Here is a 27,162-nt window from a genome sequence, read left to right as displayed (position 1 = left end):
CAAGTGGGGAGGGGGGAAAGTTAATGACTTGACAGGAGGGAAACTTCTTAATTCTAGAATGGCAAAATAAATAATCCATTTTTTTCCCTGACAGTCTGTGGTTATCTATTAAAGTGCATCATGACAATTCCAAAAAAGGGGGAAGTTTATGTCATTTATGCTAAGAGAAGTAAAAAATGGTAAATATGGCCTAAAAAATGTTAAATACGGCCTTTTGCTGTGATTGTCTTGGATCGGTGTTCTTTAAATATAACTATTAAGAAAAATATGCGACAATTTTTCCTAATAAATTATTAAATACATTAATGCCACTTAAGAAAGTTATATGCAATCGGTTGTTTTGAAGAAAGCAAAATACTAAACAGAGTCTGCAACAAATCTGAACTGAGAATGAAATTTAAGTGTGAAAATTCTGAATTTCAGAATTATACTCAACGATTTCTAGTTTACATTGAAACTGCCTTTTTAGCTGAATTCCTTTCTGACACAAAATTATTTGAAGTATTGCCAAGATTACCAACCTTCCAAGGTCATACAAAACAACTACAGAAAATGATACCTGAATGATATTTTACACAAGTACGTTACATATTTGCTTTTGAGAGTCCTGTTTATTCAGGATGTAATATTACAAAATGTTGAGTACTTCAGATACAGCTATCAAGAGCTGCAGATTCCCAGTAGTTCTGGAAAATCATGCATGTGTGCTCTTTGTCTCTCTTTTGTTAAATATTTGCAGATATTTTCAGAAGGATGAAGTAAATAAAGCAAAGGTAGTAAAGAGCAAAGCAGCTTCTTCCACATAAAGAGAAATACTGCTCAGATTTTTAGCCAGCTGTAAAATTTGCATGCATTTTGTTTGACTGATTGGCTAATAGTTGCCCTATGAACAGAAAGCACATCTTCTCTTAAGTACTGGTCACTTCCAGAACACCACATATTATGCTGGACAGGAATGAACACTCCTACTTTTTATGGAAAGGCTTATGTAGCAAAATACTCAGTATTGCAATCTCTACGCTCTTCTGTCACTGGAACTGCTTCTCAGTTATGCCACTCTAAGTGCACAATGAGTTTCATTAAAATGTGCAACAGTTTTCAGATTAAAGACTGCCTAAAAGACTGGTTTACAAGTCTTTTATATATAAGCTGCCTAAAATACTCAAGCTCAAGGTTCATGATCAAATTTACACTTTGTATCTGTCAGCACACTGTTGCTCTACCGTTTTAAACCATTGGCTCCAGAAGAGAAAGACATGAGAAAGAAACGATCTCTAAATATTGTGTAAAAAACCACGAAGATCATCAGAAAAAGAATCCTTAGACAGCTATGTAATTGAGGAACTTGTAGCCTACCAAGAACCAGTTTTGCACATATATCTAGTTTTACCTTTGATGGCCAGCTTCGTGTACAGCTTTGAGGAAGATATGCCATCGCAGCCTTAAAGGCTCTCTGGAACTTACAAAATGAGCTCAAGAAGCATAAGACATAAAAGTTACAGCCGAGCTTAGTCTGCTCCATGAAGGTGAACGGAAGGAAAAGAGAAAATATAGAAAGCAACTTGCTGGTCCTCTGTAAAAATCTGTCCCTTTAGCACAGATGAGGTCTACTGACTCCATGCCCACGCCCCTGCGTGACAGATCCCTCTTTGCCCTCTGCTGATGAGCTGTCACATTGTGCTCCATGCCTTGAGATAGCAGACTTCTCCACGAGAGACTCTGTGCTGTCTCTCTCGCGGCAGAAGAGATGCAGCATTTCGGTGATATTTAATGCTACAGGAAGAGTAGGACTAAACATTTGCCCGGAGGCTTAATTTTTATCATGAACTTGTAAAATGTTTTTCATTTCTGTAGTAATAAATACAATCACAAAGAGAGAGAGAGAGAGAGAGGTTTTTTACAGACTCTTGCTATAAAAATGTGGTTCATTATCTTCAACATTCGAAGTATTAATTGTCCCAAACAACTAGGCTTACTAATGGTAAGAACAGATTATTAAAATGGTCCAAACTACCTCACTTGAAAATTCATTGGTGTCAAGAGGCACACCTGCAACCATTTAAGGCGTACGTCTACTTGGTGCAGGCTTCAGCTGTGGTAGGAAGGGACTTGGCTTATCAATAGTGACTTGGTTAAAGCTCTCAGCCCTGGACTCTTTAGCCTCTCTGCTTTCACCGTGGTCTTCAAACTGTGCCACATCTCTCCGGACTGGGATTCCTCCAGGTGCAGATGTGCCAAGCCCCTGCAGCCCCAGGTGCAGGGACTGAGGAGAAAGAATGGTCAAACAGTGTCTTCTCCAGTTCCTCTGACAGCAATTTTAAAACTATTAAAGTTATTAGCATTTAAATAGAGCCTCCAGGCTTCTTTATACTGGGTCAGGGATAGAGATGAGATCTGGCCCTTAAGTTGAACAGATCAGAGAAATACTCTTTCTTGAGGAAAAAGGAAGAAAATCTGTTTTCCTGCCACTTAGATTCACAGAATTATTTGTTCCTTTTTTGTAGCCAAAGAACACGTTTTCTGTATAAAAATATTCAAGTAAAATACAATGTCATAGCTACAGCATTTTAAAAAATAATAATGACATTCTACCGCATTTCCCTAGCATACTCTTTTACCTCCCCTGTTAAACTTTGCTAATTTTATAGAGTGAACTAAAAGTGTAAAAATTGGGGAAAAATGAAACTGGTATTTCCCATTAAAATCTTTCAGAAATATGGAAAAAAATAAGGTCCGTAAATAACTCATAAGAATATTAAGACCAATAATAATCATTTTAACATTTGTAAAACCAAAAAAATAATTCAACTCACAGAGCTTTGTATGCTAAGGAATTCTGTACAGTGCCCTTTTTTCTGTTCAAAAAATGTAGTTAATAAAAGTTGTCTGATGTTATTTAGTAGAAAGGCAAAGAGTCCTTTTTATATTTGACATTAACAATCTGATCATTTGTCTCCCCAAAGAAAGCCCATACAGCTTTCATACAGACCACACAATAAAGCATAGTAATATTTCTGTTTACTGAGATATCAACTGGCATTTCGTCGCAAGTCAACGGTCTATCTTTGCTACAGCATACTAGACCTCAATCTGGCATCTACAAATGTCAAGAGTATAAAAAAAAATTATAGGGTGGAAATCAAAAGCATGTTCTAAATTCCTAAAAAACGAAACAAAGTTCACCTAAACATATTTGCTGCAGAAATCAGTACAATATTCAGCTGTCAATCTTGAAAAACAATGAGGGAGCGATGCTGTCAGTAGGACAGGATAATAACATTTCAAGCAGATGTTCAGGCAGGGCTCTAATTCTCACTGAACTCCCTTGGTAAGCATTTAATTTCTTTATCATATGCAAGCTAGGCAAATTGTACTTCATCAAAACTGTATTGTGAAATATTAATATTTCATATTATAGCAAAACTCCATAGAATAACCTTTGTCATATTAAGAACATCAGAATTTCAAATGTCATGGTTCTGCATTTTAATGCATCTCTAAATAGCTTTTTGGCTTGGCACCATAAATTACAACTAGTTTAATCTAAATTACTATGCTGTAGTATCATACAAAAATATACATTTTGTAATACAGATTCACTTCTGTGAAATACTAATGTTATGGAAAACAATGCGTCATTGTACCATGATTTTTTACCACCTTCAATTATGAAGCGAAGTGCACACAGTGCAAACGTACAGAGAGAGAACTAGTTGGAGCCTGAATATGTACATTGTAATAACGGCACATAGAAATGTGATATATCCTGGGTAAATTAATTAATTCTCTACCAGCAATGGTTTTAATTTAGAAATGGTTCTGAAAATATATTGTAAAATCTACATCAGCTAATTGTATAAACATATATTATGACTAGAAAGTTTTCTCCACTATGGCTTAGTTCTAAATTTAATCTAGTTTTAATTGTAGCTTTGTTTTTAAAATCATCCATGCAACTCGCTCCATATATAATGAAAAAAAATATTAAAGATTAAAAATGAAGTTAGTCTGCATGTTGATTTCTGCCGGTTCTCATAATAAAGGCAACTGTTTCCACATTATTGAAAGCGACGGCATCACAAATCGATGCATGTCACAACAGAATAAAGACAGATGTATCTGATTAATCAGAATTAAATTTTAGAAGTGAAGGAAGCATCCAAAAATCAAAGCAAACATTTCTGCTATCCCAGTTTTTTCCCTTGAAGCAGCCTATACAATGCAGTGAGAACAACAAAGCCTGAATTCAGCTGATAAAACCCCCATTTCTACTATAAACTTCGCACTGTGGCAATGGATACGGTACAGAGATGTGCACGCTTCATATAACCTCTGACTTATTTTGATACTATGTCTATGTAAACTTTTTGATTACAGGTTTTAATGCAAATTTTGTGTACTAAACAATGCTCACTAATAAACGGTAAGTAAATAAACCAGTTCAGTATAACGCTTCTACTAAAAAACTCCCACTCGCAGTTATTTGTTTAATTAATGCAGTACCTCTCATTCTGCGGATAGTTCTCTGTTCATCTAAGCTCTAAAAGAGGTAATAATTGGTATTCATTTATTGTGGACTCTATGATATGCAGCTCCCCCATTTCCCATCAATAGCTTGCCAACAGAATTTAGAAATAATATGTTGCGGCACAGAGTTATCGGAATAAGACAGAACTACTATTTGAACCAACAGAGCAATGAGCTATTGATCCTGCAGTCAAAACAGGAAGACATGAATGTGGGAAAAGGTGTGCGAAGGGGCATTTTTACTCGGCTACCATTTGTCTTCCCTAGTGACAGTCCCTTTTAAAAGCAGTTATTCTCATTTCTGGAAGAAATCAAATCTACTTGATACTAGAGCAGCTGTGCAAAGATGTTAAATTTGGTAAATAAAATTCTGCAAGGCACTATCCCTCTCACCGATACCTACAGACACATACGGGTACAGTACCCCACAATTAATATTTGCATTATGCTATAATATCTAGGACCTTCTAAAGTATTTAGAGTGCAGTATACTTAAAGGTATAAATACTCTGAAGGTATTTCAGCTCTCTCTCACGTTAGCTTTTTTAATGTTTCAATAATAGTACAGTAGTACGCAAGAACATACTTTTGCTGAATCACTCGCCCTACAAACGGAAAACGCTGCCCAGGTTGTCACGAAGGCAACTGTGCAGCACAGTCCGTGGGTGTTTGAAAAGGGAGTCAGCACGGCACAGATCAGCGAGCGCCGTGCTAACTCCCTCTGTGGCAACGTGTGACGCTTTCAAGGTGAGGCCAAGGCAGATGAGGGTTGGGAAGACGGGGGGAGTAAATTACGGTCCAGGGACTAGAATTGCAGCATTGCTATCCGACAGTTCCCCTATATGAGAACGTATGGCCTCACACGGGCTGCAGGGATCCCTAGCCTAGCATTTCAGAAGAGTTTTCTGTGCTAGGTAGGGAAAGAGGGAAAAGGAGAACTTCATTTGAAATGAATTGTCTGTCTTATGAGAATCACAGCTCTCCACTCCGAGTCCTTTTTACCTCTGTCCTCGGACCTCCTTCTTCCAAGATTTATCCCGCTTTTTCCTCTGATCTTATTCCATCACACAGTAGTTAATGCACGGAAATCTGTGGTTAGGCTGTATATGCTTTTCACTAGCTATATGCCACTCAAATCTAGCCTGCATCAGTCACTTTTCCTGAAGTGCCAAAGGACGCCCATGGTCAACGGGGAAGTCACCGGTTTCCCCGTCAGTGGCAGATGGTGAACGCAGCAATCGGCTCTGGAAAAGGGACCGTTTCTCCTGCTGTTAAGCTCCCCGTTGCCACACAGCTAATTTATGCTCGGCCTTTAACTATTGCAAATAAGAAGGAAGCCCACAAGTTAAACCTAACCAGAACAGATAAAATGAGGAGACAAGAGGGATGAATGCAGAATCCTGCTTGTATCACATACAATCAAGGCTGAAGTGGAGGAGCTTCAGCTGCCAAAAACTGTCTAGCGAGCTCCCTTCCTCCCAGAAGCTGTTCCACTCTCGGGAACTGTACTGTCTGGGGAGCAGCTCTGCCTCCTCTCACCGACCCTGCAGGTTGAGCCCAGGAAATCTTTGTTCCCGGTCCTGCTACGCAGTCAGCCCTGACTAGCTGGGCAGGACAGCTCATTCTGAAAGCTCTGCTTCCATAGGTACTGCAGCCCAGGAGAGCGTTCTGCTGCCTGCTGAACACTGCAGAGGATTTACAGCTACATAATCAGAAGCTAAGTTTAAAAAAAAAAGTTAGCACATTATGCCAACCTGTATTATTCCAAACTCTCTACCAGCTCCTTGTTCTAGCATTAAGAGCAGTCTTTGTGTAGTACTTATTGTTCACATAAGAACTGCTGTACCTCATTGAGCTTTTCTTCCCATTTGAAATATTTATTTTTGTAGCATTAATTACCATCCTGCTATTAGAAATAAAAGCAATTTTATTTCTGCAGCACCTCACAGCCAAGCATCTCAAATCACGTCACAAATACCAAGGCTTAACACCTGTGGGAAATACAGTACTGGGAAGAATACAATAGTAGAAAAACCAGGCAGTACTTGGGTGGGACACAGTCCTACTGCACGCAGAAATATATGATTCAAGAGTTTCGGCACCAGAGAAAGACTACTGCCTCTTACTGAACTTTATAAGAAAGTTTAGCTAGAAATAATGATCGCTGGACTAGAATTCATCCAAAGCACTTTCCTGAACCTTTTATCTTTAAAATAAATACTACCTGCAGCATTTTGATTCTTATTGCATCAATTAAAAAAAAAAATTGTATTTTAGAACCACTTAAGATACTTGCTTTTAGCAATCCTCTCACTTGTAAGATCTCCAGCCAAGTCACACCTCCAGAGCATGGCATCCAGTGGAACACTTTGCAGTCGCCATTGGAGAAATGACTCAGAGTCTGCTGCTTAGTGGAGTACCAACATCACTTCCTACAACATGCATGTCTTTCCTCCTGAACTCCCACCCAAGCTGGAACTCAGCCAGCGTCTGTTTAGCTCAAGATACACAGTAATCAACGTGCAGTCTGGCAGGACTGTGAGCATACCAGCAATAAAACTGATAAATAAATAAATCTCAGCACTTGCTATGAGTTGCCTTTAGCCTAGGCACTGAATAATTACAGCTGGCGGTATGTTATACACATAAGTCAGTTGTAAACATATTTGAATGACATTTATGTCCTAAAAAGTATTTTAATAAGAAACCCTGCGAAGTAGATTGGAATCTCCATCTCAATCCAGAGGAACACTCACTTCCTTAGGGCGACTTAAGGTGTGACAGCAGAAGCCAGTGTGACGCGTTTTACAGTATGCTGTAGTAATACAGCACTTTCTCCTTAGGCCTTCCTCATATTAGAGGGCCACCCTTTATAGTTAACTCACTTATGGTACTTACCCGTGTAGAGGTGGCAGAGTAAAAAAAAAAAAAAAATCCACCTTTTCTCTCCTGCTAAGGTCTCCATCCATCAGTACGCTTTTACATCCCACCTCTGAACCAAGAATAAAAGCCCCTTGTTTCCAAATTCATCTCAAAAGCTCTCTTCAGCCCATGCTGCTGTTTGTCACTGGTTGGCAACACATTACCATTATGCACACTGTTACTCAGGCCTTTGCCCAAGGATTTACCTTTGATCCTCTTCCTCCCTCCACAAGTCAAACTGTATTTACATCCCAGCCCAAATCTCGTTTCTCTTCTCTGCAATACATTTTTCAAAACTGTTGTTTTCTTTCACTGTCGGAACTTCTTGCTCAGTCTCGCTTTGCCATTTTGATTGTAGTAACAGGAAACCCATCCTGAATGCCATTCTCGGGTCACACCAGCAATTACACACCTTAAAACTACACAAAGCGCTTTATTTTGGGTGCCACGCTGAGCCATAGCCTTCAAGACTGAATTCTAACTCCTTCCTCTTGCACTACATGTTACTGAAGGTTTATGTCACTGTAGTACAAACCTTCAGCACAACTGCTCTTCCCTCCATAGGCTTGTTTTATGTTGCCTCCATCTTTCTCTTCCACTACCCACTCAGCCCCAAGCTTACACCCACATTACCACATTGCAACTGCAACTCCATTTCAATGGCTCATCTTGGCGGTCCTTGGCACAGAAGCTGCCTTCCATGAGTTGCGCGATAAAGCTGTTACTCATTCCCTTTGCATTCTTATCGCTCACAGAAAACAATTTCACTGCAGTATTTTTTTTTTAAAAAGGACTATTACCCTTACTAGTTGGCTGATATTAAAAGGTTGGGGAATACAAGAGAAGAAAGTAACGGCAAACAAAACCAGAAATCATGTCACCTTTACGCTGCACTGCTGAAACCTCCCAGACTAGTTGACCTACACAATGATGTACTATTACCCTTCCCTGTTATTTTCATTTAATAGTGCCATTCCCAAAAGATTCATATTTTTCAAATATACAAAGAAATGGTTACATGTTAAATGTATCTTAAAATATTTCCTTACCTTATCCAGGGAGAATGTTTTAGTGACAGCAAAGCCCCATCCAGCTTCAAAAGCTCTTCGAATCATTGAAGAACTAGTAGTAGGGGTTGCGCTGGCAAGGCCAAAAGGATTTGGAAACTTCAGTCCAGCCATTTCTACACTGATGTCTACTAAATCGATAGGAGTATAGAAGAGTGGTAGTTCTGGAACAGTAGAAACTGCAACATCATGTAAGGACTGTAAAAAACAAACAAACAAATCATAGAATTTTTTGCTGATACATTTTTCATAGAATTTATTATTAGTCCTAAGAAGGGAATAATTCATATATAATAACCCAAAGTTTAAGTATTCTGTGTTCAGACTTGCAAATCACCAAAACATGCAAACACTTGCATATGTAACACTTCTGTCCAAACAGCATTCATGCTGGAATATTCTGCCATGCTGGAGATAACTGAAGGATAATATTAATGCAACAGTTATTCTCCATCCTGTACTGCTAGCCCGGTTCAGTCCAAAGGTTTGTTCAGCCATTCCGAACAGCCAGTTCTGTTCCCTACAGCAGCCAGCAACATTGAGATTGAAAAAAACAAACTCGACCAAAAACCCAAAAAACCCGGGGTATGCACAGACAGACCCTTTCTAGTTTTCTTTCCAAGTACCAATCTATAAAAATGTAGGGACTTGTGAAAAATGGGGGAAGGCATCCACAGGCAGGACCACTTGGCCATAACTATTTTGAACTCCTGCACCTTTCTTCCCCCCTTTTAAAGATTTTACCTAGCCTGTGCAATGGGATACATATCAATATATGCAAAGCTATTATTGTTTTAATATTTAATTGTATTAATACTTTAAGGGTGACAAAAATTAGACTCTGATGTGGGATCAACGAAGATCGTACACATTACGGCTGACACACCACAGTCACTTTTGGTTTTGTTTTAAAGACAGCCTTTTCTCTGGTGAGTCAGTGAAAAGCTTTCAATGTAAATGTTGCATCTAATACTGTAAAAATTGTAGTGAGAAAATCTTTTTCCACGTGCAGATACTGAACAGCATCCTAATCAGGCTATGGTAGGTAGAATTAAAATCTTGGCTCACTCAGATGGTTGACTCAATAAAATCACAAAGCAGCAAAGCAGGAATTTCTAACACAGAGAAGCCCTATTCAGGCTGTGTTCCTAACAAGTCCCAGCATAAGATCACTGCAGTTTCTTCTATCCTTAAAAGAAAGATTTCTTCAGTAGGACAAAAAGAACCACTACTCGAGGTGTGGGGAAGATTTTCTGTAACAGAAAGTAAAAACCTCAGCCGCTTAGAAATTGCTGCTTTTGGGTTGTGGGTTTATTTTGTTGTTGTTGGTTTGGGTTTTTTTTAAAGGAACTTTTTTAGCCCGTTTTTACCTATGAAAACTAATAAGCATGGATGAGATGACGGGGATTTTGTTTGGTGTAGTGCCTTTTGTTTCCTAGGCTGGTTCAAAGCCTGCGAGTTCATATGTCTGTTTTGTTGTGGGACTGCCGGGGTTCGTGTCTCAGATTCTGTCCCCAGATCTTTTATTCCTTGGACAGAGACTATACATTTGGGGGCCAAATTTTCTGATGACTTAAAAGCACTGAAAGTAGTGGAACTGTACTAGACCGAATGATGCGAACCTGAATACATCCCTAATGGTGGACATTTTGAGAAAAGCTAACCTTTAAAGATCCCTAACACTTGGGACCAAACTCCCTTCAGTATCACGACCTCTCCCTAGCAGCCGATGCAGCCACGCTTTGTAAAATAAAGCCAGACATCCCCCATTTCCTCCCTCCTGAGTGCTCACCGCTTCCTGCGTGTCGCACACCACAGGGCTCGTTGCCTACACCAGAAGAACCTGAGTTCTTAGAAGACCAAACCGCCCAGCACTCTACATCTCAAAAGCTTTTGTTAACTGACAAATCAAAGTATTGTATTTTGATTATTTTGGGTTTGATTTCATCCCTTTAACTCTTTTTTAGTCTTTCTTAACTGCAAAATGTCGTTTGCAATGCCAAAAGAGAACTTCCTGGATCACACGATTGAAATTAGAACATTTTAAAAACGTTAGCACTTTTTGTCTCCTACATATTTGGAAGCAGAGAAATCTGCTGAAATCAACACCGATATACTGAACCTTTACGCTGAACTCTTTGATTTTGATTCTGTAAGAATGACAGCAAAGATAGGTTACGGAAAGGTTTTTGGCCAGTTCCACTCTATGTGCACATGAGAGTAATAAACCTAATTTTCCATTTTGAAAGCAGTTATTTGTTAATTCATTTGCTATCCAGAATTGTTCAAATGTTCTCTGTGAATATATTTCAGTCCGTGGATTGCTCATGAACTATTCATTGCTTGTATAACTGTAAATATTGATTGCTATAGACAGACAGGGAGACAGATTAAGTGCTTAATATGCAGCTTCAGTTACATTGTACTGTTTCTTTCCCCAAGCAGGACAATTTAATCTCAAAGTTGTTCTCACCCAAAATGAGCATTGCTTGAAAGCGATTCTTGACTAGGGACCCCAAATGAGCTTTCTGTAATAAAACAGAAAATAAATCCTATACAAGACAAAAAAAATAAAATCCACCAGAGCAGTGAAGGACTTTTGAACCAGGTGGTTGAATACACCCATGCAAAAATAGACCTTGCCTCCTGCATGCCATCATGCAAACTGGTCATAAACCACTTCCCAAACCATATGCAAACAGGCCTATTCTTCCTGCCAAACTTCCCTCACAAAGAGCAAAACCACAAACAATTCCATCCAGACACACTCAGGCACGGCAAGATGTGCCTACTGGTTTGTTAATGATGGGGTGACCCCGGTGGAGGTGGCGGAGAAAAAAGGTTTCAATGGAATAAACACAGAGGGACATATGCAGCTGAAGGTTCAGCAGCCACTGGCTATCCACCCTCGCAGATTTATCTCCCTCCTTCCTATCACTTCCCTATTTTGCTCTATTTATTTTTGCTGTTTTTTCCTTTCAGCACAATGCTTATAAAAGAAATAAATTCACTAAGCCCTTATGTGTTGTTTTCCACAAAACAAAACTTTTGGCAAACTAAATGTTTTATAGCTTCCTGAAAGCAAAACCATCTTTATAATGAAGGATTTCCCTGACATTGCACAAACAAATAGGAAAAGCAAGCCTGCAGGCAAGAGTTTATTTATAATAACTCTTCTCTTGATTTTTAAAAATAGAAGACAAAAAGTGTGGCCCATTCTTCCTCTAATTTGATGCCAGTCGGCTGAGCTAACCATATTGCAGGTACTTATTGTTCCAGTCACAGCAATTTTTTGGATACTGGAAGAGGGTGATGAAAATCCCCAGCACGTTGCATGCAGCAGCCCTACCTTACTCTAACACGGATGTGCCGAGGGGCAAAAGCAGCGCAGTCTGTAGCGCAGGGCTGAGAGACGGGAACGCAGCTTTAGACCTGATACAATTTGTGACATTCATTTTCTTCAGGTGGAGAAAATTCTTAACCTCAGCATTAACTCCATTTTCAGGCCTTTAACAAAGACTGAGAAAGTGAGTCGTTTGTATTACTGTTATTTTTTACAGAGACCCTTCTCTACAAATCCTAGCGCCTGGAAGAGTTTTCCCGACTACCTTCATCTCACTCCTGCTTTCTCTATTTTTGAGTGTGATCTGAAAACATATCCTTCCCCCTTGCATGTGCTTCTTCTATCCTCTCCCCGATTATCCATTATTTAACTCTGTTAAGTACGTTTAAATTTTGTTGAACACGTTTATGTTATTTCACACAATCTCAGAACAGTTGTGGTTGGAAGGGATGCCTGGGGACCATCTAGTCCAACACCCTTGGCTCAAAGCAGGGCCAACTAGAGCAGCTTGCTCAGGGCTCTGTTGAGTTGGACAGAGGTTTTCTAAGCTCCTTCCTGGCTTTCTGTTTCTGGAACAGACATATTGCTTACTCAGTGGTAAGCAACTAAAATACCAGGTTTCCTGCCCCTGCATTTAGTCCACCTATTTGCAAACGGTGCTTTGTTACTTGTCTCCATGCTGGTGTTTCATATATTGTTCCAGCTAAACAAAGGGACATTCAGTTTTCCCTTTGGTTATCCTGTAAAGAAGCAGACAACATAACTAATGGCTTCAAAGACAAGCTTCCTGGGAACCACCCATCTCTGGTATTGATTATGAAATAATGTACATTCATGCACGCTCGAGGAATATATGAGAATGGTCAACCTTCAGAAAAGAATCAACAACTATACTCTTCAGATACAAAGCCCGTATATTTTTTGACAGCATAGATAAAGAAAAAACAGCAAATATACAATACTGGTGCAAAATAACACAGTGATGTGCTCAAAATTCATATTGAATAGCTTCTTAGTGAAGTGCAATTTATATCAGTTGGGATCCAGTACTCTATTCTTTAAGTGTATCATGTACATTTCAGTCTAGGAAAAATATAAAAGAAACTGTCGACGCTGGGGAGATTACAGTAAAGAAAAAATAGATTTAAATAAAACAAAACTTTTTGTGAAGCAGAGAGGAAAAGTCACTTTTTAAGAGGGATTTTAGTGTGAAGATGATGGTGGCTTGACTGCCACGTATGGGAAGACGCTCCACAGGTGAGTGTATGAACAGAGCAGGAGCGAGGCATTAAGGCTGGTGCAGTGGTCCAGGAAGAAAATACTGGAAGAATCGCGATACGAGAGCTGTCTTTGCTCTCAAGGCAGGCATAGAACATTTGAAGTTAGTCCTGCAATAGTTGTGAGTTACCCTGAATATAACTATTATATTATTAAATCCCATTCACTAATCAAAAAGAAATGAACAGTAACTGAGGCACAGAAGAGAAGAGCAGCCTATCTTGCTTCTGCACAAGATCTTAAAGTCACTGTTCGACAAAAGTGAGAGCCATTACAATCCCCAAACTCAATAAATCACCAAGATTATTTTACAGAAATTTTTATGTCATTCATGGAATAACAAAAAGGTTGAATCCTGAAAAAATGTTGCATGAATTGGGCTGATTCTGTTTGGCTCTCTAATGACTTGCAAAGAATGGTTCTAGGAAGACAGACTATTTTCTAACAGGTTCTACTACAACTATCCTTAGTTGGGCTTTGACTGGTCATGTTTATAGAAACTAACCTGACAGCTGCAGGCAACAATTTCTGAGATGAACCTATGCTTCATTTAGTGGGAGGAATATGTTAAGAGGCAGGAGATATTTAGGCAACTAATGATGGAAAGTTTCCAGCATAAAAGCAGCCAAGAAGCTTCTGTAAATAACTCCCAGTTTGGAACATAAGGCATTTCTGCTGGAGAGTCCTTGAGTCTGGATCTCATGCTTCACTTGACCATGTGCCAGAGCTTGCAATGATTGGAGTTTCGGGGCACATATCAGGCCCATCTGTTTGCTTAGCCTTTTGCCTGGAGTAGGTTGGGATACAAGTGGCATGCCGTTCAAACAGTGCATTCTGCAAGTAGTCGGGATGGTGGGTTTGAGTTTCAGTCTTTGACATGGTTTTGGGCTGGTTGAGAGATCCTATGGAAGAGTTTTATTTTGCTAAAGACTGACTGCATTATTTATAGATCCTGGTGCTGAGATTTATAGATCCTGGTGCTGAGATAGTTGGTGATTTTGGAAATGGCACCCTATACCTGTAATGAAAATGCAAATGGAGAGATGGTATCAATATATGCCTTTAAAATATAACGTGTACTCGATTCAGACACTCAGATTGCAGGAAGGTTGCTTGCCTTGGAATGTCACAGCAGAGAGAAAATAAGGTAGTGCATAAGGGTGTTTTTCACTCGATATTGGAAGTGTCCATACAGGGCTGTGAACTGAATGTGTGCACACACCTACCCCTATAAACATCAGGGCAACACAATCCTTCTCTAAACAACTTCAACAAACAAACTCTCCACCAGTCACTAAAATTTCTACCAGATCCGAACTCTGGTGAAGTAAATTGCCAAATTACAGCACTCTGCACCACAGCAACCAGATTTTACAAGGGCTGCACATCCAAATAAATGCCCCTGGGCAACCCATTCATCTAACAGCTGGAAAGGTGACACTTGACATTTGGAAACTTTCCTGTGAAGATTGCTGTAAGGCTTTCCCATTAGCTTCCTGGTGAGACTGTAAGGTCGAATAAGCTGCCTTGAAACCTGCAAAGGGTAACGGAAATGCTCTAATATCACAAGCCTGCTTGATTTAAAATTCTAATTCTCAAGCCATGACTATTCAGATTTTTTCCAAAGTATTAAATACCTTCCAGAGGGGGGAAAAAAGCAAGCTTTGAGGAGGAAGCAACATGATGAAGGAGGGGTTTGAAGTGATGTGTATATTTCTAGAGGTTAAAGAGGAAGGAGACAAAGAGGAGGAGATACCCCTCTCTCCCCCTATCACAGTTACTCAAATTCACTGCGCACTGAGAAATTAAGCAAGCAGGTCAGGGATTAAAGATGTTTCACACTCAGCATTTTCATAGGGTCTAAGAAGGCAGGACACAAACAGTGCTTTAGAACAAGTGAGAAAAAATATGCACAGATACTAACAACAAGCTTTCAGTTGAAGTATTTTTAGGAAGTGAAATCAGACCCCAACAGCATGCAATTGCACAAACATGCAATCAGAGAGGCTTTGAGCAGATGGATGGGGGAGAAAGACATCGAGCTGTTACAGTCCCAACTTCAGTTGTTCAAATCTCTTTTTGTGGGAGAATGAATCATGTATCATGTTTCTAAAAAGTTCCTTGCACCATAAACACACTCTTTGTCAGCTGTTTCTCCACACACAGGCTGTCTCTCCTGTCTCTGAAGGTTCCTCTGCGAATCCTCTAGACTTTGTGCTCTTTCTTTTACTAGAAAAATTAGGGCAGAGATGTTCAGTCAACAACGTGCAAGGAGCACCCAAAGGGAATATGCAGTTACCAGGTTTTTCAAGTCTGTAGCCCTTAAACTTGCATTTCTTGGGTAAATTCTCCTTTGCATTATTTTCCTTTGTGCATTCACAGTGTTTGGTTTTTGTTGGGCTCTTGTGGCCAGTTTATCAGCCTCATCAGAGCAAACTTTGATTCCAGTGTAGATAATCTGAGTGCTCTGCAAACCGTTAGTACGCTACAAATGTCTTCCATAGGTAACAACATTGGCAGTATTTGATTTTTACTTTATGCACTACTGAGAGATTTTACTTTTTAATATCAATGGGTTCACTTCTTTTCCCTAATTACCCAATCAGAACTTCTACTTGCACTGTGTATTGTGCAGGGAGGCTTGCTACTCTTGAGTGGAATTCAGAGCTGGGGCCAAGAAAACGTTGCTTGGATTTTAGTGCTCAGATAATGTCAGAAAGCTGAGTTCAACTATCCAAACTGAAGCATGTGCTCCAAGTTGAATGAATCTGTAAGGTTCCTATCACCAGGCAATCCAGGTATGTTTCTCAAAACGTGCGTACTTAATCTAAATCACAATGAAATTATTTTTTAAAGTATCTAAAAGCAGACAGAAATGCTAAAGAGAAAAATACTTTTTTTAAAAAAAAATAATCACCTGTATGTATCTGTGCATGTACCAGGAGGCTTGTTTTCCATCATTTACTGATTCCACTGTAGTGTTAGCAAGACCACCAATGTCGCCCCCTGCAAAAACCCAGGGTTCACTTGTTTGCATAGTTTCTGGATCTACTTCAGGAAGACCCCATCTGTTAAACTTGATAGGTGCCATGGCCTCCTTGACTGTAATTAAAGTGAACGACAAATATGTTAATAGAAGAAAGAAAAAACTGTTGCTAAAACCTGTTAAATATACGCTGATAACAATCAGAAAAGCAGTTCCAAGTTCCTTCACTTACTTAAATGTAAATTTACAGCAGAAATGACAAGTCCTTTTATATACATAAACGTTTTTGTTGAGCTGCTGGAGGTATGTAATTACTAACAGGACTCAGACAGAAAACCAGCATACGTTGTGGGGAAGAGCAGTTTGACAGTATCAGAAAAGTAACCAGTTCCCGGGTGCCCGCAGAGCCAGACCTGCGTGCAAAATAAACCTGCCCAGGCGTCACAAGCAGCGACTGACCGGACGCAGGCTCCAGCGGTACCTGGTGTTAACGGTCTGCTGGTCACTGCCCGAGAACGCGCTGCGCATCGCACAGCCTGGGACTCACAAAGTCATTCTCGCTGGCATCGTTCATCTCCCAGGGAAAAAGTCCAGCACTTCTGGAAATCCTATTAATGAACACTGTTAACAAAGGAAAAATAAATTTTCTCCCTTTCCCTCCGCCCATGGCTTTGTACGGCACTTACCACATCAACACGCTTTTCTCCTGAATAACCTACTACGTCCTCTTTCGTGCAACTTAATACGCAGCATACAATTTTTGACAGTTAAAACAACAAACGAATTATTTCTGATAAAATTTCTAAAAATTCATTTAGATCTCCAGAATTTATTTCCCATGTTTATTAACCCTCACAACAGAACTGATACTCTGCTACTTTTTGACAGGTCATTATTAAACCTGACTGAAAATTTTCAGATGGCACATTTTCCCACCAGGAAATGTTATGCTATCAAAGCTTTGGCGTTGACAAAGTGTGTTGGTTTTAAAGAAATTTAATTTGGAAAAAGATATATTTCAATAAAGTCAAAACCATCCTGAGTTAATATTTAAACTCAGAACATCCTGAAAGAAAGGCTCACTTTGAAACTTGTTACCTATATTAAAAATAAAACCATAAAACCAAAATCAAAACGAAATGCTTACATGCAGACAATATATTTTGTATCTTTTTCACTGCAATTTCTGATGGTTTTTTTAGAGCGTGCATGAAGACACCTTAATTCTTTTCACGTTAGTAAGCAGTATATATAGGCATTCTGCACATGAACTATTACTGTCCATAAAAATAATGCAGATGTGAAAATAAATAAATCATTTTTTATACTGCATGGCATTATACAAATGGCATTAAATGAACACAAAAGCTCAGAATGAATATTTTTGCTCTATATTAACATGATTTTATTATGCATTTTAAAATTATGTTATTATGATCGCAAAGACACTTCAAAAGTAGCTTCATGAAGAGAATCACGTTTTCAATAAATATTTTTAGCAAATGTTGATGGCATATATCAAAATGAGGGGTTTTTATATAGCTTTGTCTACAGGAACTGAAGCTTCTGCAATAAAACGCCGCTTAAAATTGCAACGTCCCTCAGGGACATACTGCTAGCAGATGCTGATTGCCAAGGTCAATTAAACTGATGTAGTTGTGCTGTCATATATGTAAAAGAGAAACCTGCCAGTTTAAGACAAGAATATTTCTCCCATACGAGGGCAAAATCACAGTATTGCCCCGGCGCGCGTCTGAGCATACAGCAGGCTTCAAACGCATCTTATTTGCACGTCATCGGGATGGAAGTTTGTTCCCAGGCTCTGTACCTCCATTCCCCTGCCAAATCATATATCAGAAGTGTATTTCAAAGTGGGGGCCGTGTATAATCAGGGGCAAAATAACAAAATAGGAGCAAGGCAAAACCAGTCACCTACTTGTCCCACCCCCGCTCTCCTCCTCACCCTTGGCATACACAAGCGCGTATCCAGAGGACTCAAATCCAAAGTATTTTTCGCAACTGGTTCATAAGCCAGAATCGCAGCAGACAGTTTTAAGCTGAAAGACTGTAGCAGGTTTTCATACCAGAAGTATTTAATCTATCCCTCCCAGCCTGCATATACTTGTGGCTTAACTTGGCAAAAATAATATTTGCGTAGTAACAGAATCAAAAACTTATGAAATGGTTTCCTTTAAAAATATTTAAATTACTGAAAGATCACACCAAACAAAACCTTCAGACTGAGACATTTTTCAGTCTGGAATTTTGGGGGTTTTTTTAGTTTGTTTGTTTGGGTTTGGGTTACTTTGGTTTCTTTTTCTTTTTTTTTTTTTTTTTTTAAAAAGAAAAGTGCTGATAATGGCTGATAGCAGTTTTATTAAGAATGCTTCAGTAATATTTATAAATCAATACATTAAATTTCTCTTTATGTCTCAGACTGTCTGTACTTCAAGAAAGCTTTTGATCATCTTATATTTGTCATAGATAGGAAAACTTATTGCATGCAGCGGTACCATCTCAGCATGTGGTCTAGACAGTTCTCGCAAGCTAAATACGTACGGGCTTGTAAAGACATGCTTGGGAAAAACCCAGAGGAAAAGTTGGTGCTGCAGGATTTGGTATTGGGGATTTAACAGATGACTTTTGTTTCTCTGAGACAGGACTGAACCACAGTAAAGGTGTTACAGGACAACATGCTGTCGGAGATGTAGTTTTTCAGAAGAAATGATCTAAGACTGGAAGTTCTGACTGCTTATTTCATCTTGTGGAAAAATAGGGTATTAACTCTGTTATCCTGGATCTATTACATTTCTCAAATCTATCTTTGGATTGTCTTGTGCTGAAATAGCTGTCTGGACATAACTATACCGAAAGCTTTCTGAGTGCAAAGAATGCCCAACATACCTTCACCTGAAACATCTCCCCGGGGCCTGGGGATTTGTCTGCCTGATCAGTATTTTTAAAACTGGGAAAGAACATTTCCCTGGTGGCAAGGTTGACATGGTATCTGGCAGCTATTTCCTTCTGTCTTTTTTATAATTTCCAAGATTTAGGTTAAGTGAAAATAAGGGCATGATTTAAAAGCATCTTATTAAGACCTCCTAACAACCTCACAATTTGGATCCAGTACCCGGGGCAACTGAGAGGCGGAAGGGACCACCTCCTAGACCACTTCCAGAAAGAAGGGGAGAACTTTGGTCTTCACAAAGGGAAGTCCCTTCTCTGGCCCCGCAAGGGATGAGAGATAGTCTAGGAGCCAAACCTGAGCTTCAAAGGAGGTGACCCCAACTACTGATTCTCTGCATTGCTGTTTTGACACTGAACAATAAGCAAACTAGATACCTAATGTTTTTGTTGGTGTGTGATTTGGGACAGCAGTAAAGAAAAGAGCGTCTTTTAAATCCCTGCACCCTCACACCTTTTAAAGTTTAAAACTAACATAGCTTTTATCTTGAAAATTCAAAGTACAATCCTGTGGACGTGCTGCCTTCTCCTCCATATCCTGGCGAGATATTATATATAATTTGAAAAGATCCTTCTGGATGGAAGACAACATACAATTGAATTATTCTGATGCTATCGAGTGATGCTAACACAAATAGCACCAAACAAAAGGAAAGTTCTGAATATATATTCCAAATTTGCTATATCCACAGAGCAAACAAACACAAATGAAAAAGTAGCAGCAAATTATAGCACTTGCAAAAAACAATATTAAAATATAAGTGAATACAGAAAAATATTTTAATTAACAAAACAAATCAAATGGAAAAGATTCCTCAAATAAAGCTTTAAAAGAGAGTCTGTGTGTGTTTGACTGCCATGACTAATTATGTATCCATGTAATGTGTGTTCAATTTGGGCTTATTTAAATAGCAGAAATGCTCATTAGCTGCAGTATATCTGTGAAGCTTCAATAAACAGTTTAATGGTTTTTATGTTTAACCAATTTCATAAGTTCCTGTAATTTTAGCTTTAGTAGCTAATTAATGTTTTTTTTTGATATCCATCTTACAGACTTCCTTTACAGTGAATAGTAGCATTACTTCAGAAAAATACAAATATACTGTAACTTTCTTAATCTCAAATGTAAAACTACAGCTGTCGCGTGCGCCAATAGACTGATTAACTGCCGACACTGCCCGGCCTAAATGCCCAGCAAACGAGGAAAAGCCCAATCGGTCACACCTCCCACAGCCTCTGCCCGCTGGCGTTCTGAACCAGGGTTAACAACTGGCTTGAGAGGACAAAGCTGGCTCCAGGTACGCGAGCAGAGGCTCCTGCTGCTAGCAGGTACTGACTGTTTTCTGCCTGTCTCCCCCAAGCGTATGTGTGCTGATGCCTGTTGGGTGAAAGAGCAGAATTCCTGCTCTAAGTTAACAGGGCTTAGAAGCCATCACAAAGCCATTTTGGGATATTGGAAATTGGTAATCATTTCAGGGTGTGGAACCGCTGCGCTCAAACTCATTCCGTAAACCTATTCGTGGAGAAAAATCCTATTCCAAATGACTCAGCAGGAAAACTCCTACCTATTTCACTAGGAATCTTTTGCATCTATATAAATTTCAGTTTTATATAACAATTTTTTAAAAAGCCTGGTGACTAGAAGTCTGTTCCGTGGGCGCAAGGCAGATGCCGTGCTACCAGGGAGACACCGGGTCACCCCCGTGGGTATTCCCAGCTGGGGCATCGCGGCCATCTCTCCTCCTCCCTCCTGGTCTTCCATCAGATAGTCAAGGCTTCAGTGCTCTGAGGCTGAAGTTACCTAGTCGTCTGACCAGGCTGGATGAAGAAACTCAACACTCCCTGCAGGTTCGCTGGCTTCTGTACCATCTGAAGGTCTCTATTTGTACAAAGGAAAACTTGGGAGCTCAGAGCTCTGCAAGCTTTTTCCCTTTTTCCCTAGTAAATGCTTCTCAATCTACAGAAATACATATGAAGTGGGAGTGGGGTAAATAATAAAATTGTAAACTACTTGGGCAAATATATCTTTGCTGTATGTTAAACCACATTGGGGGGGCAGTAGTTATACTCTAGCAAGCCTTCGGGGCTTTGCTGCTGCAGTTTCTAAGCATGACAGCGGTACTAAAAGTAAAAGCAAAATATCTAAAAGTTGTGGTTCCCAGAAATGTGAAATAAAATTTTGCCCTTCAGTTACCATGCAATAGCCAGGTACTACCAAAAGTTTAATAAAACATTTTTGCTCACAAATAGCCTACTATTTCTGAGGAGTTTTGCAAAGGTAGTATTTGGCGTTTGCTTGGGTATTTTTGTGTTGCCCTTTTTTGGTCTCTCCAGGAAAATAAAATAGGCATTATCACGCTAAGATTCAGTGTGCCGGTAAATGGGAATACTTCGTCTTTACTGCTGCCTGCTAAACAGAGTGTTGAACTAAAGTTATGTCGCCAGTTCAATATCCTGCCTTAGTCCCCTGCCCTGCACTGCATTTTGTAGTGTATTTTGAGCAAGTGTACTATTTTCCATAATTTCTCCATGGTTCTCCTCAGAAATACAGGAAAACAAATCAGAACAAGGACAATTGTTCCAGTGCAAAAGTTTGCAGTCCAAAAATATTGTTCCCTTTTGCTTGTCAGAACAAAATAGATAAGAAAATGATTATTCAAAGTTTAGACTTTGAAACCAACTGGACTTGTGTTAAGTAGGATGTCGAGGCTGTGCGCAGTGCTAGGCAGTACACAGAATGACATTCGTATATATTGAGTAGTTGCAATTTGGAATGGTGACAGAAGATATTTCAGTAATTCACTAATATGTCTCAGGCCTCCAAAATAACAAACCAAGCAAAAGAACAGGAACAAGAGGAAAGGTACAAAACCCTCCCACAGCTCTTTGTTTATGTGGGTCAGTTGTGATGGCTTGCAGGCTTTGGTAAGCTATGCAATAAAAAAGCAGCAGCCTGTGCTTGCAAAATCTTTTTTTTTTTTTTTTCTCCCCCCAACAAGCAGCAAAACATTTTTCTTACTCCATCTGCAGGAGCTTGATTTAAACAATTTGTTGGGGTTTTTTTACTGGTTTCAGTGAAGTGGTAATGTTCTTAAAATAGTCTAGAAGGCAACTCTCCTGTTTTGTCTATTAGCAACTTCCTGAGCATAAAATGGACTTAGGAGTCCATTTTTTAAAATTAATGATGCATTTATATGATTCCCAATGGGAGGATGAATACCTACTAGAACTGTTGCTTAAAAACACAATCAGCATTTTATTTTTACAAAACAAAAAAGACTAAATACCTGCTGTGAGCACATGGAATCTCAGTTGCAAATTTAATAGTTACCGTGCAAGAATAAGAAACATCTTGTTGAGGATAACAGACTAGAAAAAGCTTTCTAACAATTTCTGCTCAGAACAGCAGTCACCCACGTGCTTATGCCCTGAACACTTTGCTGAACTGGGGCTAAGTCTGATTTTAATTCCTCTGATTCTCATAGTATTTGCTTTATTCTTACATCAGTAGCATCAGCATTTAACAATATTAATAACAAATAGGACAGACCCTGCCAGCTTAGCTCACACCAATACTGCATTTGCAGTTCCTTGAGGTGCCTTACAAATTGGGACAATTGATAGAGCTCTTCATATGAGCAACAATTAACACATCTATGCAATCTGCATCTGAGCCATTCAGTCACAAAGTAATTCAGACTGGAAGGGCCCTCTGGAAGTCACCTAGTCCAGTCCCTTCTACGTTAGATCAAGTTCCAAGTCAGATTGGTTTGCTCACGGCAGCATCCAGTTCTGAGTACCTCTCCATCTTCTGATGGAGAATACCTGGATATCTCCATCTCCTGAATACAAAAATGTGCTTCCTTTTTTTAAAAAAAAACAAAACCAAAAACCACTAAGAATATAAGATGCTTTTGGTGGTTTTTTTTTTTTCCCCATTTCTTTTTGTTACGTATGCTGAAGTAGCCTGGAGATTTAGTTGTAATCCAGCTCAATGGTGAGAAGCAAATTTGACTTTCATTAACATAGCTTAGTCAAAAAAAAAGATGTAAAAGTAACTGAAACTGTATGCTCAAAATAAGCACTATATTCCTTCAAGTCTTAGTTTCTTTTCACTTTCACAACATCCAAAACAAATGCCTTGCATTTTTCCTTGTAATTTGATTGCTATTCTAATAGGAGTTTCACCAAAAATACAGTGTGAAACTGAGGTGTATTGCTCACCCCCAAGGTAAATGACTCTCTTCTTTCATGATCAGCTCATTGCATGACGTTGGTCCCCTCCCATTTTATGTTCCTATTTAAAAATCTCATAACAACTAATTTAGACAGTGAATGCGTACTGGGAGATACAAGACTGGCACAGCAGTATGGATAAGCAACACAGTAAGTTCAACCTTCTACCTGAAGCAGTTTTTAATGTGGGAGAAAACAGAATCACTCCTTTATCACAGGGCCTATGAATCACAACAAAACATACTGATTGCATAGGCTAATACGTGATTTACCACATGAGGTTCTAGAAAACCTTCCAAAAAACCTAAATGGAGGGTTTTAAAAACACCACCACCACTTTCCAAAATTGTCACTCAAGTCAACTCCACCAATGGAGTAGCTCATGAATCTCTTAAAGATTAAAAAAATACTACTTCTCCCTGGCTCCTGGGAGGTTAGACTGAGCCCTAAAGCATGACCAACACAGACGCCAGGCTCTTTATACACCAATACATCTCCAAGTGGAACGGGAGTCTGTTCTTTCAAAGAGACACAGGCTGCACCTCCTATGCCCTTTAGAGCAGGAGGCAACTGCAGGGCAGGAGGCAGCCCGAAGTAATTAGCGCTGTACGGAGCTGGGTGTCATTGCTTTCTAGGTAACAGGCTGCACGAACCTATCCCAAAGCAATAGTAACACACACAAGATAGGAATGCTCCTGGAATAAACGTCACATGTTCCTCAAGGAAAGAGGTTGATACCTCTTTTTTATTGTAGGAGAGATTTTAGACTCTTCTCGTGGCTGTATAATGGTTTATATACCATTGGACTGGTGAACAGAAAGCAGCAAGTAGCTCATTCAGAGCACAGACCAATCTGCTATCGGCTATATTCTAAAATTCTTCAACAGGACCTATAATTTACCTTCATTAACTAATGTTTTGTCTTCCTGTGAAGTCAGTACGCTTTTTGTATAATTTTACCAAATAACTCCAGAAAGTCTTACTATCAGAAAACTCATTTCTTTAACTTCATTTAAAACAGCGCTATCTGTAATGCATACACAGAAAACACAGATGTGAAGTCATGTATTTTATCTGTGCCTGAGGTATGTCCACAAATGCTACTAGACTCTGCGTAGATTGTTTTAGATGTTTGATTTTCCTTGATTGAAAGGATTTACAAAACCACATTATGCTAAGAAATTTTGAAATTCCCTTTGCACTGCCAGAACCAGCATCTGATTATCAAATTTTCTGGTGGCGTGCACTCTGAGGCACTTGCCAAGTTCTCTGTCAGAGCATTTATACCCAAAGGACCACAACAACATGTCATGGGGTAATTGGCTGGCATGACGGTGCCCTGGAGAGGTAGGCACATTGATCACTAAGGCTTTCAGAATCTGCTAACCTTGATGAGTGTCTTCAGGCTGAAGATCTATTCATTTTATCAATCTGTCTTCTGCTGAGTCAGTGTTTTTTACTTTCGAGGCACATTTGATGTATGTGCCTGAACTCTTTAAATCTAACCTAGTGTCAGGGAACAGCCTGAGCTCTGCTCAGTTCCCATGTTCTTACTTGTACTCATGTTCTTCAGCTCTTTCTGCTACATCCAGACAATTCGTTCAATCTCTGAAATGCCATCTGTGTGCCAATTTCTGTATCTTTACTATGGAACTACATAATTTTTAAGACCAAAGCTTGTGAAGTGCAACTAAATAATGAGACAAGCTGAGACAAGCACAGGTGAGTTTACCAAATACCGTATATATAAGAGAAGCCACAGTTCTCTTGTGTACGCACAAGAAATGAGTGATAGCCAGACCAGCTGAACCAGAATAATGAATCTGTCTTAATTCTTGCTTAATTTAATAGGTAAAGAAAAGGTTTCAGAGATCAGATCAGTTCAGTTTAAAGTTGTAGTATAATGAGTTTCTCTCAAGTTAATGAGACCAGAAGAAATCCCCAAGAGTATTCTTGGAGATCCGATTTGCATTGAGAGGAAAGCAAGATATATACTGAGCAAGCTGTACCTCTAATTTGAGTTCCTGCTCTATACAGCAATATACAGAAAACTACTTTGTTGTCAGACCTTCAAGTTTTGTTCTAAGAGGTATACCTAAAGGACAATGAAATGTGAAGAGGACCAGCAGTCACAAGCTTTGTAACCTCCAGAAGACTCATTTCACAAAACTGTCAAAGGACAGGAAATGGCTGCAGCTAAAACAATAATCAGCATTTATAGAACGCATTAGCCAGGGCTACCTTTAGTGTCACTTAAAATGGAGCCAAAGGCACTGATCACCACATCAGCTTTCAGACGGACAACCTGATCCTCATCTTCTTTCCAGTTTCCATCATTGTCTTGTTCAGTTCGAACAAACTCCATAGCAACAATTTGTCCACTTCTAAGTACAACTTTGCGAGGGGAGAGGAAAGGCAGAAATTCACACTTCTCTTCTTTTGCAAGTTCCATCTGTAGAGTAGAAGCAAGAAAATATATAACTTGAACGTTGTTGTGTTTTTATGAAAAAACCATAAAACATTTTTGAGTCAAGATGCTACCTCGTGTTCTTCTGTAGTAGAAGTCACCTGTGTATGGTATACAGTCATCTTAATACCAACTTCAGAGCCTCCCGTGCTGTTAAATCATAGAATCATAGAACGGTTTGGGTTGGAAGGGACCTTTAGAGATCATCTAGTCCAACCCCCCTGCCACGCTTCTTTGGATGCAGCCCAGGATATGATTGGCTCTATGGGCTGCAAGCGCACATGGCCGGCTCATGTCCAATTGTTTGTCCACCAGGATCCCCAAGTCCTCCTCTGCATGGCTGCTCTCAATCCATTTTGGCTCATGTCCAGTTTGCCTTTGGTGAATCAAGCAATTCTAGACAGGGGCACTAAGTAAATCTGCAATGCAAATATTTCTCCAATATATTTTCTTATTGTTCCCTGTTACTTTGAATATGTATAACTCCTTTGAGGGCAAAAGAGTTACCTTATGGAACTATCTGTGTCTTTTAAGAGGAGGCCCAGTATCACGTACATGACCTGATTTGTGTTTACTATGATTTTAAGATGATTAAACACTGACTACCATGTGTAAACAACAGTTTTCTGAGTGACAATCCAGACTTACAATCTTCTGAATCTCTGCCGTGGTAAAACTGCTGAAGTCAAACAGCATTTTGTCTTAGCAAAGTCTTCAGGATTTGATTGTCTATGCTTACACGACAAAACTTTTTTGAACATGTAATATCCAACCTGACATCATTCTAGCATGGCCGTTACTAGCTGAAGCTACTTTCATTTTACTTTTTTTCAAGGCCACTGCATGGTTGGATGAGTACAAACATTGAAAGCTTTTAGGAATTTACCCAGGCTGCTGATTCTTGATTAGTAAGAATCTGAACAGCACGAGTCTGCCTGTGCAATGGCTTCAGTAATCTCATTGTGTCTAGAATGCCTAAATTAAGTGCAACAGAAACAGAAGTAAATTATGCATCAAGAGACTCTCTATGACTTTTTTTGCACCTCCTCGTCCCTTCTGTAAGATCTCCAAGATACTCACCTTCTTGAAACATGACCAAGCTACCACAAATCTCATGATAACGATGCATTAGTTGTGCTGATATCCTCAAGTATGCAAAAGCATAAAGTACGTACCAAATAAACTATAATGGAAAACCACCACCAAAATAAGAAAATCTAACCTGAAAAACCCTCCTGTAGTACAGGTACACTGAGGAAGCAGAGTCAGTTTCAAAATGTGCAGATGTCCTGATAGATGCCAAAGTGCAAAGCCAAACTAAAAATTAAATTGAACTCTGAAATCTGCGATGAATGACATTGCTCAATTGCCA

General features: G+C 39.3%; 1 protein-coding gene across 3 annotated transcripts in view; it reads right to left on the bottom strand.

Annotated features, from left to right (window-relative positions):
• The window catches only part of DPYD (dihydropyrimidine dehydrogenase), a 360,787-nt gene that overhangs the window by 162,654 nt on the left and 170,971 nt on the right, over positions 1-27,162 (bottom strand). For all 3 annotated transcript variants that reach the window (XM_054833661.1, XM_054833664.1, XM_054833663.1), the window contains exons 11-13: positions 25,565-25,775; positions 16,055-16,239; positions 8,499-8,714 (exon numbers count right to left, since the gene is read on the bottom strand). In XM_054833661.1, the coding sequence (XP_054689636.1) occupies positions 8,499-8,714; positions 16,055-16,239; positions 25,565-25,775 (612 nt within the window). The remainder of the gene's footprint in view (positions 1-8,498; positions 8,715-16,054; positions 16,240-25,564; positions 25,776-27,162) is intronic.

Source organism: Grus americana, chromosome 8 (genome assembly GCF_028858705.1).
Source record: "Grus americana isolate bGruAme1 chromosome 8, bGruAme1.mat, whole genome shotgun sequence".
Lineage (NCBI taxonomy): Eukaryota > Metazoa > Chordata > Aves > Gruiformes > Gruidae > Grus > Grus americana.
The sequence above is the reverse complement of the archived record's forward strand: the minus strand, read 5'-3'. Positions and strand labels throughout refer to the sequence as shown.